The sequence below is a fragment of the Salmo salar genome, chromosome ssa06 (genome assembly GCF_905237065.1).
Source record: "Salmo salar chromosome ssa06, Ssal_v3.1, whole genome shotgun sequence".
In the NCBI taxonomy this organism is placed as follows: domain Eukaryota; kingdom Metazoa; phylum Chordata; class Actinopteri; order Salmoniformes; family Salmonidae; genus Salmo; species Salmo salar.
In genome coordinates this window covers 70,565,685-70,582,205 of record NC_059447.1, presented here as the reverse complement: position 1 = coordinate 70,582,205, position 16,521 = coordinate 70,565,685, and the positions used below count along the sequence as shown (strand labels likewise).

At 45.8% G+C, this 16,521-nt stretch overlaps 1 protein-coding gene across 1 annotated transcript in view; it reads right to left on the bottom strand.

Moving 5' to 3' along the window:
* Positions 1 to 16,521, bottom strand: part of utrn (utrophin) — a 278,656-nt gene that overhangs the window by 209,799 nt on the left and 52,336 nt on the right. Inside the window, 19 exon segments of the mRNA XM_014205596.2 lie at positions 115 to 276; positions 2,399 to 2,548; positions 4,217 to 4,351; positions 4,502 to 4,693; positions 4,925 to 5,095; positions 6,471 to 6,626; positions 6,735 to 6,848; positions 6,981 to 7,118; positions 8,182 to 8,396; positions 9,545 to 9,713; positions 9,884 to 10,125; positions 10,989 to 11,076; positions 11,225 to 11,336; positions 11,448 to 11,641; positions 14,560 to 14,739; positions 15,252 to 15,359; positions 15,774 to 15,875; positions 15,990 to 16,109; positions 16,352 to 16,502. Of these exon segments, the coding sequence (XP_014061071.1) occupies positions 115 to 276; positions 2,399 to 2,548; positions 4,217 to 4,351; positions 4,502 to 4,693; positions 4,925 to 5,095; positions 6,471 to 6,626; positions 6,735 to 6,848; positions 6,981 to 7,118; positions 8,182 to 8,396; positions 9,545 to 9,713; positions 9,884 to 10,125; positions 10,989 to 11,076; positions 11,225 to 11,336; positions 11,448 to 11,641; positions 14,560 to 14,739; positions 15,252 to 15,359; positions 15,774 to 15,875; positions 15,990 to 16,109; positions 16,352 to 16,502 (2,899 nt within the window).

Genomic DNA, 16,521 nt, shown 5'->3' with positions numbered 1-16,521 from the left:
CGCTACATGTGTTTGTGGGGTGTGTCAATATAGTCGGTCAGATAGAAGATGAGATTGTGTGTGTGTGTGTGTGTGTGTGTGTGTGTGTGTGTGTGTGTGTGTGTGTGTGTGTACCTGGGCCTCTTGCGGTAGCTGGAAGGCGTCTATGCGGTCGGTGAGGTAGGAGGTGAGTGTGTGGTCTAGCTGGGTCAGTGACTCCTGCAGAGCCTGGAGAACCTGCTCATTCTCCTTCAGAGTGGCCAGTTGCTGCTCTAGACTGATCTGACGGTTCACAGCCTAGATGGATGTTAAGTCAACATTAAGTCAATATACATAATATATAGACAAGTACATTACCAAACATATACTTATCTGCCTGTTTACAGCCTAGAAAATATAGAAATGGACATAATGCTGATATGTTCATGACATACAGTACCAGTCAAAAGTTTGGACACACCTACTCATTCAAGGGTTTTTCTATATTTTTTAAAATATTTTCTGCATTGTAGAATAATAGTGAAGACATCAAAACTTTGAAATAACACATATGGAATCATGTAACAACCAAAAAAGTATTAAACACATCATCAAAGTAGCCACCCTTTGCCTTGATGACAGCTTTGCACACTCTTGGCATTCTCTCAACCAGCTTCACCTGGAATGCTTTTCCAACTGTCTTAAAGAAGTTCCCACATATGCTGAACACTTGTTGGCTGCCGTTCCTTCACTCTGCGGTCCAACACATCCCAAACCATCTCAATTGGGTTGAGGTCGAGTGATTGTGGAGGCCAGGTCTTCTGATGCAGCACTTCATCACTCAAATAGCCCTTACACAGCCTGGAGGTGTGTTGGGTCATTGTCCTGTTGAAAAACAAATGACAGTCCCACTAAGCGCAAACCATATGGGATGGCGTATCGCTACAGAATGCTGTGGTAGCCATGCTGGTGAAGTGTGCCTTGAATTCTAAATAAATCACTGACAGTGTCACCAGAAAAGCACCCCCACACCATCACACCTCCTCCTCCTCCATGCTTCACGGTGGGAACCACACATGTGGAGATCATCCGTTCACCTACTCTGCATCTCACAAAGACACGGCGATTGGAACCAAAAATCTCACATTTGGACTCATCAGACCAAAGAACTGATTTCCACCTGTCTAATGTCCATTGCTTGTGTTTCTTGGCCCAAGCAAGTCTCTTCTTATTGGTGTCCTTTAGTATTGGTTTCTTTGCAGCAATTCGACCATGAAGCCCTGATTCACGCAGTCTCCTCTGAACAGTTGATGTTGACATGTGTCTGTTACTTGAACTCTGTGAAGCATTTATTTGGGATGCAATTTCTGAGGCTGGTAATTCTAATGAACTTATCCTCTGCAGCAGAGGGAACTTTGGGTCTTCCTTTCCTGTGGCAGACCTCATGAGAGCCAGTTTCCGCATAGTGCGTGATGGTTTTTGCGACTGCACTTGAAGAAACGTTCAAAGTTCTTGAAATTTTCCACATTGACTGACCTTCCTGTCTTAAAAGTAACGATGGACTGTGGTTTTTATTTGTTTATTTGAGCTGTTCTTGCTATTTTACCAAACAGGGCTATCTTCTGTATACCACCGCTACCTTGTCACAACATAACTGATTGGCTCAAACGCATTAAGAAGGAAAGGAATTCCACAAATTAACTTTAAACAAGGCACACCTGTTAATTGAAATGCATTCCAGGTGACTACCTCATGAAGCTGGTTGAGAGAATGCCAAGAGTGTGCAAAGCTGTCATCAAGGCAAAGGGTGGCTACTTTAAAGAATCTCAAATATAAAACACTTTTGGTTACTACATGATTCCATATGTGTTATTTCACAGTTTTTATGTCTTCACTATTATTCTACAATGTATAAAATAGTACAAATAAAGGAAAAGCGCTGGATTTTTTATTTATTTAACTAGGCAAGTCAGTTAAGAACAAATTCTTATTTACAATGACGGTCTAGGAACTGCCTTGTTCAGGGGCAGAACGACAGAATTTTACCTTGTCAGCTCGGGGATTCGATCTAGCAATCTTTCGGTTACTGGCCCAATGCTCTAACCACTAGGCTACCTGAATGAGTAGGCGTGTCCAAACTTTTGACTGGTACTGTATATAAGTATGCATTTCACTGTTCGTCTACGCCTGTTGTTTATGGAGCATGTGACGAATACAATTAGATTTGATTTATTATCTACTACCATATACACAATTCACAAATAGAAAACAGGTTTTTGTCGAGGATCGACGAGGCATGTAGTTTCTCACAAACAAAGATGCCGAAAGAGACAGACAGTCTCTTGATGGCTATGTACAAGGACTGTTGTTTTTCTCATCCACACACACACACACACACACACACACACACACACACACACACACACACACACACACACACCTGGTGGCTGAGCTGATCGTAGCGGGAGTTGAAGGTCTCTAGTCTCTCTGAGATAAGTTCGTCCAGGATGCCCCCATCTATCAGGGTCTGACCCAACTCCCTGATCTGTGTCCTGTTGTCACCTGGGTGGCGCAACACACATTCCAACGACTAGAGAGAGAGAGAAAGAGAGAGGAGGGGAGAAGAGAGGGAGAGAAAGAATAAAGGTGACAGGGTGAGAGAGAGATGGGGAGGAAAGAGGGAAAGAGAGAGGGCGACGTGTCAGTGTTTATATTCACTATATATACACAAGAGTATGTGGACACCCCTTCAAATTAGTGGATTCGGCTATTTCAGCCACACCCGTTGCTCACAGGTGTAGAAAATGGAGCGCACAGCCATGCAATCTCCATAGTCTAACATTGGCAGTAGAATAGCCTTACTGAAGAGCTCAGTGACTTTCAGTGTGGCACCGTCATAGGATGCCACCTTTCCAAGTCAGTTTGTCAAATTTCTGCCCTGCTAGAGCTGCCCCGGTCAACTGTAAGTGCTGTTATTGTAAAGTGGATGTCAAGGAGCAACAACGGCTAAAGCGCAAAGTAGTAGGCCACACAAGCTCACAGAACTTGACCGCTGAAGTGCGTATCATGTAAAAATCGTCTCTTTTGGGTTGTAACACTCACTACCAAGTTCCAAACTGCCTCTGGAAGCAACGTCAGCACAATAACTGTTCGTCGGGAGCATCATGAAATGGGTTTCTATGGCTGAGCAGCCACACACAAGCCTAAGATAACCATGTGCAATACCAAACATCGGCTGGAGTGGTGTAAAGCTCACTGCCATTGGGCTCTGGAGCAGTGGAAACGCGTTCTCTGAGGTGATGAATCCAGCTTCACCATCTGGCAGACCGATGGACAAATCTGGGATGGCAGATGCCAGGACAACGCTATCTGCCCCAATGCATAGTGCAACTGTAAAGTTTGGTGGAGGAGGAATAATGGTCTGGGGCTGTTCTTTATGGTTCGGGCTCGGCCCCTTGGTTCCAGTGAAGGGAAATCTTAGCACTACAGCATACAATGACATTCTAGATGATTCTGTGCTTCCAATTTTGTGGCAACAGTTTAAGGAAGGCCCTTTCCTGTTTCAGCATGACAAGTCCCCTGTGCACAAAGCTTGGTCCATACAGAAATGGTTTGTCGAGATCGGTGTGGAAGAACTTGACTGGCCTGCACAGAGGCCTGACCTCAACCCCATCGAACACCTTTGGGATGAATTGGAACACCGACCGCGAGCCAGGCTTAATCGCCCAACATCAGTGCCCGACCTCACTAATGCTCATGTGGCTGAATGGAGGCAAGTCCCCTCAGCAATGTTCCAACATCTGGTGGAAAGCCTTCCCAGAAGAGTGGAGGCTGTTATAGCAGCAAAGGGGGGACCAACCCCTTATTAATGCCCATGATTTTGGAATGAGATGTTCGACAAGCAGGTGTCCACATATTTTTGGTCATGCAGTGTAGGTCGGTGTCACTCTTACAGTACCTGAGGTAGGCAGACAGAATGCTGGAGTCTGCCCAAAGAGGACAGACTGGTGACACCATCAAAGTAAGAGAAACAGACAGAACACAAAACAATACCTTCTAGGGTCAAAAGGAAAAGACAAGTGAATAACATGAAAGAAAGGGGGAAAGGGAGACAATTCGATAAAGAGGATGAGTCAATGGTGGGAAGAATGGGGATGGAGGGATTAAAGGAGAGAGCATACGATAAAGTGGAGGGGAGAGAATGAGAGATGAAAAAGGAAAGAAAGAAGAATGGATAGGTTTAAATAGAGATATCTACCTCCAAAGCCTTGTTGACAACCTCAGTGCTCTCAGGTAGGTTCTCTGTAGCTTGAAGCTTCTCCTCCAACGTGTTGAGCCAGCCCTGCTCCAGGTCCAAGTACTGCAGCAGCTCCATCCAACACGACCACACCTCCTACAGGAGACCACACGAACACGGTCAGAAAGACCATATGAGACACGGACATGTATACCTACAACCACATTACTGTATGATATGAACACAAATACTCCAAAGAACCAGTGCCTCATAAGTTGTTTGGACTAGTCTTATCAAAATCTTTACCTCCAGGGTGTGACACTTGCTCTTGAAGCGGTCACATAGTTTCTGATAGTTCCCCAGGACTCCCCCCAGCTCCTCTGTCAGGTCCTGGCCACTGCCACCAGGGGTCGTCTTAGCCTTGGCAACCAACATGTTAATGCTGTCCTTCAATATCTTCACTCTCACCTCCTTCTGTAACACATCCTCTTTCGCCCTCTAAGTAGGGAGGGGAGAGAGAGAGAAGGGAAGAGATGAGGCAAAGGGGAAAGAAAGAGACATGCCAGATTATCAGGATAGTATTTTCACATAAGAGGGGCCATAACTGGCTACATAGCATTAAAGTGGGATTCTTTTGGTTTAGTTGGTGGGACTTTCTTTCTAGAAGGAATGAGGAGTTCCTAGTTGTCCAGTTTTTTTTATGTCAAAGTTCTGTCCTCTGTTCCCCACCTTCATCTCTTCCAGTGCCCCCTCCAGCTCCTCAGGACTCTTGTACTCAAAGTCTCTCATGAGGAACTCCTCGTCCACCTGGGCCATCCATTCCTGCATCTCTGCCAAGTCTTTCCTTAGGTTCACCTGCCTCTCCTGGCTCTCACTCACACGCTCCTGGTGGCTCAGCAGCTACCAAGAGATGACATAGAGATAACGCGGACCACTGGCAGGCTACACAGGGTAGCAAGTCCACGGAGTGTCTTAACACGTCAGGCTTTAAATAAGACGCTGACATTAACAAAAGGATACACAGAAAAGTGTATGAGCAGTACAGTATGCAGGCTTCATTTATTTTAGGGGGTAGATCAGCTTTAATACTGCAGATTGTGGCTTCTATCAATGTAATTATCTGCATCATTTCCAATCCCCATATATTTGTTTGTAAATATATATTATTTTAAATATATATTTGCCCCTAACCCTACCACCCCTCCCCTAATTGGAGTAAACTAATGGAAACAATACTTAAGCTTCTACTTTCAGTTTATACAGTCTATAAATTTAACAGTCTATAAATTTAACAGTATATTTGACATTAGTTATATTTTGTTTGTTTTTAGTCCCAGCCTTCAGCTACCCTCAGCCCCTCCCATCTATCTCTGAAGACCATCCAGTTTTGATTTCTAGCTGTCATATATTTTTCCACTGTGCTGTGATGTTTCACAAAAGTTCTGAACCTTTCTATTCTCATAGTTTCTACAGATTGTAAATTAAAGATAAACGTTTTTGCCAAGAGTATTATTATATTACTGATCGATTGTGTTTTTTCAAATCCCACAGCAGTGCTATTTGCAAAGTTAGCTCCAAGTAAATGTTGTCATTTTTTTGCCATTCCTGAACCTGCGACCAAAAACAAGCTACGTATGAGCAGTACCAAAACAAGTGATCTAATGATTCAGTCTCTTAGCAGCAACATCTGCGGAGCTGGGATGGTTGTATCACCTATTTACAATGCATTCAGAAAGTATTCAAAACCCTTGACCTGTTCCACATTTTGTTACGTTACAGCCTTATTCTAAAATGGATTAAATTGGGGGGTTTTCTCATCAATACACCATAATGATAAAGAAAAAAACATCTAAAAACCTGTTTTGTCTTTGTCATTATGGAGTATTGTGTGTAGGTTGATGAAGAAAAAAATAAATGTAATACACTTTAGAATAAGGCTGTAACGTAAGAAAATGTGGAAAAAGTCAAGGGTTTTGAATACTTTCCGAATGCACTGTATAACATTCTATTGGTTGAACCCGGCTTCGTTTTGTGTATCAGTTCATAAACCATGTGCCATGGAATCGGTACATCAAAAATCTCCTCCCAACTATTTTGCAACCGGTATGGTACAGCTTTCAATTTTTGGGTTGTGAAATGAAACTGGTATACTTTTTTATTTATATCAATTTTTTAAAGCAACATTTTTTTGCAGGCTTTATTGTTTGTTTATATAGATTTTATGACACTGTAATTCACTATCCAGTGTTGTTTGAACTGTCCTCTTTTTCCTCACCTGTTTGCTCAGTGTCTCCCACCTCCCCTGGCACTCCTCCAGTTTAGCCTGCCCCCAGTGGGCCAACTCTGGTACTGCAGCCCCCTGCACCGCCAATACGTTCTCTCCTATCTGCTTCACTAAACTCTCCACTGACTCCATCTCACTCACATACTCCTAAAGAAAGAGATGGGGGAGAGAGGGGCATGGGTTATAACATTGCAGTACTTTAGGTGTAACAGTTCAATAAAGTTTTGTTTGTTTTTGAATGGTGTGACCTATGACCTTGCACTGGTTGAGCTCTTCCTGTAGTCTCTCTGCGTCTCCCTGGCCCTTGGCATCCCGTGACATCAGTTCCTGTACACCATCCAGCCAGCGCTCCACCTCCACCACACGCACCTGGAAACAACATCATCGTGAATGTTATTGACAACAATCACTACCTTATTTTGTCATTGCTTGGGTCCTATAAAAGTACCATTGATGTTTAAGGAGACTAAAGCCAGGATATTCTATGGGACAGTTTTCTACCTGATTATCCTTCAGGCTACCCAGGATGCACTGCAACGTGCCCAGCTCCTCGCGTGCCCTGGAGGAGAGCTGACTCCATCTTTGTAGTTCTGCAGGGTCTGAGGCCTGCTGCATCTGCTCTATCTCTATACACAGAGCCTAAGGCGAGAGGGAGAAAAAACTACATGACCCATAACCCATTAATCTGCAGCTGAGGGACAGTTGTCAGGTGTGGTAGGTAGCCTAGGGGGCGATAGAGGTGAGTAGGCTGATCTGAGACAGTCAGTCTGCAGGGTGTGTTTAAACCCCAGGGGCAGGAGCAGTGTTTCAGGCAGCAGCTACAGCCTGCAGCAGTAGGAACGTGCATGGTAGACTGGTAGCAGTCTGAAGGTTGGAGCTCTGAGCCAGAGGCAGCAGCTACAGCCTGCAGCAGTAGGAATGTGCATGGTAGACTGGTAGCAGTCTGAAGGTTGGAGCTCTGAGCAAGAGGCAGCAGCTACAGCCTGCAGCAGTAGGAATGTGCATGGTAGACTGGTAGCAGTCTGAAGGTTGGAGCTCTGAGCCCCAGGCAGCAGCTACAGCCTGCAGCAGTAGGAATGTGCATGGTAGACTGGTAGCAGTCTGAGGGTTGGAGCTCTGAGCCCCAGGCAGCAGCTACAGCCTGCAGCAGTAGGAATGTGCATGGTAGACTGGTAGCAGTCTGAGGGTTGGAGCTCTGAGCCACAGGCAGCAGGCAGGGTGCCCAGAAAGTTCCCAGGCTGCCCTGGCACCATGCTTTATCTACCACGATAACGAGGCCTACAGCCGACCCACATTCCTACAGGCTCTCTCTCAATCACACACACACACACACACACACACACACACACACACACACACACACACACACACACACACACGACACAGACGCACACACATACGCACACGCATACGCACACACATACGCACACACACACGCACGCACGCACACTCACAAACACACCCTTGCAAGCACAAACATACACACACATCCCTCTTTCTCCTGCGTTGCGGTTGAAAGATTAAAGAGGGACGTATAGGTGTGAGAATGGGCCCATTGTATGTTGGAACCAGAGCAGACAGACAGCTAATAGGTCTGGACTCAGCCATTAACAGATAAACCACAAATACACTGCTACACGATAACACACGGAGCTGGAGCACAGTACAGAGAAAGATGAATAAAAGCCCTGATGCCACTCACCTGCGCCCGCTCTACTGCCCCCTCCGCTGTAGGCACATCCATGATGGCTACCCGCAGTGTGCCCAGTCTAGCCTCCAGACCATCTACGAGGTCAGTCCCAGACTCCACAGTGTCCCCAGACACAGCATCCTCACTGACCACAGGAATCTGATCACCCTGAACCACCTGTATCATCTGGGCCCTCTGGTGGTCAACATACTGGAGGCTGGCCAGCCCTGGAACACAGACAGGGGGAGAGGAGACACTGTTAAGTCAAGGGTTATAGTATCTAGTTACCACAAGGGGTCAGAGTATTGTTTTGGGTATTCCCATAGGTAGTGGCTGTTATAATGTGTGGCTTTTATGAACTCACTGAGCTATCTGTGTGTGGGTGGGTGTGTTTGTGCGCCTTCCATTTCACCGTATGTCAGAGAGAGAGTGTGTGCTGCACATTTGCCCAGGGGTCCAGATGTTTGGCTGTGTGTGCCTCATGGCAAGCCTAAATGAGGTTTCGCAACTAATGCAAGCCAGTGGTTCATACCCGCTGAACCTTCAATATGCCACAGTAAACACAATGAAAACAGAAAAATGCATCAACATACTTTAACAGAATGTGCTGAAACCGACTGTGTTGGATAAGAATTAACACAACGCACACTGCTCTCACAGGCATGAGCTCTCTCGCATAATCTGCCTGTGTTTATATACAGCAGACAGAGAGAGAGGGAGGGGAGAAAAAGGGAGAGAGAGAGGCCCAGTGAAAGACTGACTGAAGCAGAAACAAAATGGTTTTCCTCAGGGCAGTGGCACACACACACACTCCTTTTAGGGTCAGAAGACAAATAGGCCTCTCCAATATACTTTTACATTCTTTTTGAACAGGACTCATAAATTCCAGGGGAAAAATGTTGATTGATTTCAGAACTCCTAAAACTCAAAACCTGGTCCTTGGGAGCTTGGCATAGACCACACACACACACACACACACACACACACACACACACACACACACACACACACACACACACACACACACACACACACACACGCGTATTCAGTGGTCATATAAGGGCATCATCGATTACTTCTGTCCAACCAAGGCTGGATATAAAGCTGATGTCATATCACAGCTCAGCAGTAAGAGCCAGTACAGTTCATTGATCTGGCATCAATCCTGTAGCCTCAGTAAAAACTATGGAAGGTTTAGGACCGCCACCACTGATGAAGTGCTGAAAGAGCACAAGTCCATTCATAGAGCATTGATAAAGCTTTGACCCAATGGCGACCAAGCATTTTTAAAGCGTTTATACAGTGTTGTCAGAGCATGGGTCAAGTCCCTGCATTGATTTCTAGCAAATGTTAAAGCAGTGTTGTGGTCCCATACCTGCATTGATCTCCTGCTCCCTGGTCTGTAGCTGCTGCAGTGTGGAGGCCTGGTGGGCAGAGACAGTGGCCATGTTGGCTCTGAGAGTGGGCGGGACATCTATTGACTCCACCTGTCCAGAAAGCTGGTCCAATTGTGGGCTCAGGGCAGTCAGCTGGGCCAACCGCGACTGGAGACAGAGACACAAACAGATAAGACGAAAGGGTAAACAGACTTCACGACACATCTGTTGATATGTTGATATGATTTGTGATGTTTAACAGTTTCAGTGGGGGTTGTCTCCATGGCGATAATCAAGCCAGAGGTCACGGGTGATGGTTCTAAGAGTTGGGTTCTAACCTGGCACTCTGTCCTTAGGGTTCTAAGGGCAGCCTCATCAGATCTGGTACTGTTTGTTCCACTCAGCCACTGGTCCTGTTCTCCCAGAACCTTGTCCACAGCAGCCAACTCAGAGCAGAGGCTCCTGACCCGGGTCTGGGCCTGGACCCAGTCACACAGAGCCTTCAGCTCACTCACACACACCTCCCATTCAGCCTCCACCACATCTATATCACACCTGATAGAGTCCACACTCACTCCCTCTACAGAGAGGGAGGGGGTAGGGAAGGATAGGAGTGAAGGAGACAGAGAGAAGGAGAAATGAAGGAGGAGGAGAAGGGCGAGATAGACGCAAGGAGAATGTGGCAAATAAAAATGTAGGGGAGATTGAGAAAAGGAGAGAAGGGAGAGAGAGATGGAAAGGTTAAATAAAACCACACCAACACTATAACACCACTACTTCTCCATCTTTCCTTACTGTTATCATGCTGTAAACAAATAAAGCAGGAGTGCCTGAGCGTTTCACTGCACTGTAAATGAAGCCAGGTGCCTCAAGTCTTGCTGCAGGTTTTTATGACAATACCTGCAAACACACAAGTCATGCTTACTGGCAACCAGTAAAAATCAGGTTTAAAAATACCCCCAAATATACAACAGCTGTGGGAAAATGATCTTACGAGACCAACACTAGTAAATACTGAGGAACAGGATATTTCTGGAAGAATAAATACACTAAAAACTGTTTTAAGTGAGAATAGGCATTGGTCTGAAGCCGAAAAAGAAAGGAAATTCACATGAGCACCACAATGACTATTCCACCCATGCTCTACCAAGGTTTTCCAGCACACAGCTCTGATCTACTACAGTAGCTATGTTGGTATTGTACTTCAATCTATGTGTACATACAAGCTTTTAAAACAAACCTCACCTAGGAGATTTGTACTTTAGGTGAAGGTCAAGTAGAGTGAACAACTATCCAATCATATCAACAGAAAGTATTCATAAAATAATGTGTAACTGTAGCAAAAACGGTAGGACCTGGCTAGAATGTTACAAATGTTAAACACAAAATACAAACATAATAAATAAACATACTTTTTATTTTGCTTTTCTGGGGATTCCATACCTTTCTCCAGCGGTTCCAACAGGCGCCGCCCTCCTTGGGTCATCTGACCAACCTCAGCCTCCTTCGACAACAGCTGTGCCTCCAAAGCCTACAGTGATTGGGTGACAGACATGAAATCAACTCATCAAAAAGTTTTCCATTGATCCTAAAGTACAACCCTTTGCCAACGCCAAATTGAGAGCACCTAATGTTACCTGTAAAGGGATCATGGAAGCTGTAGTTTTTAATGGACCTACCTGCAGTTTTTCCTGAAGGTCGGGGTTTTCAGGGTCAGTAGAGGCCAGGGTCTGAGCTGAAACTTTCCATGTGTTCAGCCATCTCAAGAGGTCAGATAAATCAATCTCCAACCTGATGGAGCAGAGAGAGTTTGGTTCTGTACTGATGTGTGTGTGTGTGTGTGTGTGTGTGTGTGTGTGTGTGTGTGTGTGTGTGTGTGTGTGTGTGTGTTCCAGTCCTTACCCTCCCCTGAGTACCGACTCATCCATCTCCACCAGTCGTCTCTTGGGAGGAGTGGGCGGGGCCAGCTCTTGGTCGTCAAGCACCTTCTCAGGCTGTGCTGCCGCCACAGAGACCGTTTCCATCACGACCGTCTCCAATGCGACACGTTCCTCAATCTGAGCCATCCCAGCGGCCTTCGTCACGGCCTCCGTCACCTTGGCAATGGTTCAGAACATGCGTGTGAGCGACTGATTGGGACCGGGCTGAACAGAGAACCCAACAGGACAAATGAAATGGATCAAAATGGCCACTGTGGTATTGTGACTAGTAAATGCCTATGGGCAGTCTGACGCCACCATATCCTGGTATACAGGTATATAGTCATTTACATCCTCAGCACAAGACAATGCAGTGGCTTGACTGCTTTTTAATCCTGTTGTTCTTCTCTTATTTGGAGGTTTCCATCCACTAATGGCTCTTTGGACAGACCAGTGTGACCAGTGAGAAACAGACCAGTGAGAAACTGACCAGTGAGAAACTGACCAGTGAGAAACTGTGCAACCTGCTGACTCTGTTTCAAGTTACAAGTTTTATTAGTCGTACGTACAAGATACACGTGGTATACACCAGCCAACGAAATTGCTTCCTTGCAGGTTTCTCCTCAACAATGCAACAACAAGAAATGATAAAAGATAAGAATATGAAAATAAAGTAAATGGTTCAGTAGAATAGAATAAACGTTTTAGCATAAGTGTAAAAGGCTCTGCATGGTCAATCCGACATCTGCAGTGGCCATACAGCATTTATCAGATAAACAGCATTTATGCAGAAGTCAGGGCATTCCTACTTCTTGTGCTTCGCAGGGCAGTTGTGAAGGAAGTTGTCAAAGAGGTCAACCAATTATGTCAATGCGGAGCTACTGTATATGGAGCCCTCCGGATTGTTACAAAATTTGGGAGGCACACGGCGATGCGGTACGGAGCTCGATTGGGCCTCCGCAAGCCTCTGGAGGCTCTGCAATAACGTCACAGAGAAGTATGGTCAGTTCAAGTGTTCAGCAGTCTGATGGCTTGTAGATAGAAACTGTCTCTGAGCCTGCTGGTATCAGACCTCACACTCTGATACCGTCTGCCTGACGCTAAGGGAGTGAACAGTTCGTGGCTGGGGTGTGTGGGTTTCTTGATTATGCTGCTGGACTTCCTCAGGCACCGTTTCAAGTAGGTCCTGGATGGGTGGGAACACGGCACCAGTGATGTACTGGGACGTCTTCACCACACACTGGAGGGCCTTGAAGTCGTGGACTGAGCAATTCCCGTACCAGGCCGCGATGCAACCGGTCAGGACGCTCTCGATGGTGCAGCGGTAGTATTTTGAGTCACTCGGGAGTGGCATGCCGAATTTCTTCATCCACCTTATGTATTGGAGATGCTATTACTCCCTCTTGACAAGAGTTGTAGTGTTTTTGGTCCATGTCAAGTCCTCTGTGATGTGGACGCCGATGAACTGTGTTCCCTTGGGTCTGTGTTCCCTCCTCTGCTTCCTGAAGTTAACATTCAACTACTTAGTTTTGCTGACATTAAGGGAGAGGTTGTTGTCCTGGCACCACAATGCCACTTCACTTACCTCCTCCCTATAAGCAAACTTGATGATGGAGTTTGTGTCATGCAAACAGCGAGAACAGGGAGTACAGCAGAGGGCTGAGGACACACCCCTGAGGGTCCCCTGTGTTAAGAGTCAGTGTGGAGGTGGTGTTTCTTATTTACTTATTTTTTATTTCACCTTTATTTAACCAGGTAGGCTAGTTGAGAACAAGTTCTCATTTACAACTGCGACCTGGCCAAGATAAACCAAAGCAGTGCGACACAAACAACAACACAGAGTTACACATGGAATAAACAAGCGTACAGTTAATAACACAATAGAAAAAAAATTAAGTCTATATACAGTGTGTGCAAATGGCGTGTGGAGGTAAGGCAATAAATAGGCCATAGTAGCGAAGTAATTACAGTTTAGCAAATTAACACTGGAGTGATAGATGAGCAGATGATGATGTGCAAGTAGAAATACTGGTGTGCAAAAGAGCAGAAAAGTAAATAAAAACAATATGGGGATGAGGTAGGTAGATTGGGTGGGCTATTTACAGATGGACTATGTACAGCTGCAGCGATCGGTTAGTTGCTCAGATAGCTGATGTTTAAAGTTAGTGAGGGAAATATAAGTCCCCAGCTTCAGCGATTTTTGCAATTCGTTTCAGTCACTGGCAGCAGAGAACTGTAAGGAAAGGCGGCCAAAGGAGGTGTTGGCTTTGGGGATGACCAGTGAGATATACCTGCTGGAGCGTGTGCTACGGGTGGGTGCTGTTATCATGACCAGCACGCTGAGATAAGGCAGAGCTTTACCTAGCATAGACTTATAGATGACCTGGAGCCAGTGGGTCTGGCGACGAATATGTAGCGAGGGCCAGCCGACTAGAGCATACAGGTCGCAGTGGTGGGTGGTATAAGGGGCTTTGGTGACAAAACGGATGGCACTGTGATAGACTGCATCCAGTTTGCTGAGTAGAGTATTGGAAGCTCTTTTGTAAATGACATCGCCGAAGTCGAGGATCGGTAGGATAGTCAGTTTTACGGGAGTATGTTAGGCGGCGTGAGTGAAGGAGGCTTTGTTTAGAAATAGGAAGCCAATTCTAGATGTAATTTTGGATTGTGTTGTTGCCAATCCTTGCAGCAGCCTGTGGTCTGCCCGTCAGGGTCCAGGATCCAGTTGCAGAGGGTAGTGTCCAGACCCAGGGTTCTGAGCTTGGTGTTGAGCTTGGAGGGAACAATAGTGTTGAATGCTGAACTGTAGTCAATCAACAGCATTCTCACATAGGTGTTCCTCTTGTCCAGATGTGTTAGGGCCATGTGAATAGTGATGGAAATGGTTAAATGTGTCAGCTGAATGTTTTTCATTCCAGATGAAAGAATTGTGGCATTTGGTCTCCATGGTAATTAGCTAATTAAGTGATATGAGGACAGGAATGGAGCTGCCTACACACACAGGTTTGTGTCTGTGTCTCCACGAGCTCAGGTCTGTGGAGGTGTTATGATATTGGGACTGACACACACACACACAAACACATTCACACACACACCTGGTAGGAGCAGTCCTCTAGTCTCTGGACCAGGTTATCCCATCTCTGGGTCAGCTCCTCTGTGTCTTCTTCGATCCTCGCCCCTGCCTCGGCGCTTCTCAGCAGTGACCTCACATCCTGTCCCGCATCCCTCAGCTGGTCAAGCGTCCGCCGCTTCTTCTCCATGTCCTCCTTCAGGAGCTAGGGTACGGCAAGCCACAGGGGTCAAAGGTTACTAGCCGACCTCAAATGCATCTGCAGTTAGCATGTGGTTCGCAAAGTAATAATAAACAGAATAGAAAAGATGTTGGGTGTTGTTAATAGTTTCCAGCTGTCATTTCTATGTGTCTAGACTATACAGTAGCCTACAGCAACCATAGAGATTCACATTATAAATATATTAAAACGATAAGAAAACATTTCCCAAAGCTCTAAATCTCAGGCTGAAATTTTTGATTGCCTTATATTACCTTTGACATTCCTGATAATATAGTTGGTAATAGCACATGAAGCCAAATATGAAATAGTAGCTAATCCATGTCAAATATTAATTTCCTCGTCCGCCTGCACTTACGCAAAAACAACCCCACTCTTTATATCACAGAGCGCTTAGAAAGGATAAGGCAATTTGATTTCGCAGGTAAATGCTAAGGTCATTAATGAACGTAGCCTAGCAATTAGCACGTCGTAGCATCTTGTGGCACACCACTTACCGCTAATCTGCGGACATTAGCATTCATCTCTCCCGGGTCCTTGAAGGCGTTGGTCTGAACCTCACCTAAGGCCGCCTCTTTCTCTGTCAGCCACGCTCGGAACAAACTCTGAAAGAGGAACGAGTGTATAGGTTAACTTTCTTTTTTTGTGTGTCTGACCTAACACTAACAAACGGGATGAGTTCTGGAGCTATGGGACTAGTTGACGTGTGAGCTCATTTTAGAGCTGGGAATTGAATTAGGGAACACAATTACCTGAGATTATTGAATTACCTGAACCTCATAACAAACAGACTGAGATCTGAGATCCTAGACTGAGATCCTATGTCTGTGTATACAAGGCTTCCTCCAGTACTCCAACTACAGTAAAGGAACTTCCAATCAGAACTGATTGGAGCTCAATCTCAATGAATGGACTTTTCTCAGTTCTGTCTGTCTGTCTGTCTGTCTGTCTGTCTGTCTGTCTGTCTGTCTGTCTGTCTGTCTGTCTGTCTGTCTGTCTGTCTGTCTGTCTGTTTTCACCTGGTCCTCCAGCAGCTGCTGCCACACCAGGAGAATGTCCTGTAACTTGTGCCACCTCTCCTCTGTCCACCGACACACTGCCGCCCAGCGCTCTCCCAGAGACTGAGAGGAGGAAGAGAGGGTGAGACAGACAGAAAGAGAGTGAGAGAGATTTAGCCGTTATACAATCAATTGAAATCAACAATTAACAGGACTTAATTTAAGCTTTACTCTTACCTGCAGTTGGTCCTCCAGTGCAGCAGTGGCAGTCTCTCCACTGTTCTCATCTACCACCACCACCATGTGTGTCAGAGAGTTGACCTTCACCTGCTCTGCCTCCAGGTCATTCTGCAACCCCTGGACCAACACAAACCATTAACAGCCCAATACAGGGCAATCACAGCACAGGCACCATCAAGCTTTATGGGGGGTCCATTTATGGTGGCCACATATTTAAAGGTGATATTGCTTAAAAACTGCCGTATTGGGAGTACTGTGAACACAGCTGTCCTATCAGATTGTCTAGTTATATTTTTACTTTGTGATGCCCAATCAAACCATTTGTTTACTTTGTGCCAGTCAATGAAATGTTCCCTTACTTTGTGCTGCTCTATCTGGGCCTTGTACCCCTCCACGTCTCCCGCCATTGGCTCTATCTCCATCTTTCTGATTCGCTCCTCCGTCTTTGTCAGCCAATCAGAGAGCTGCTGCAGCTGCTGCTGCTGAAGGTCCATCAGAACCTCGTGGAGCCTAGAGAGAACGGAGAGAG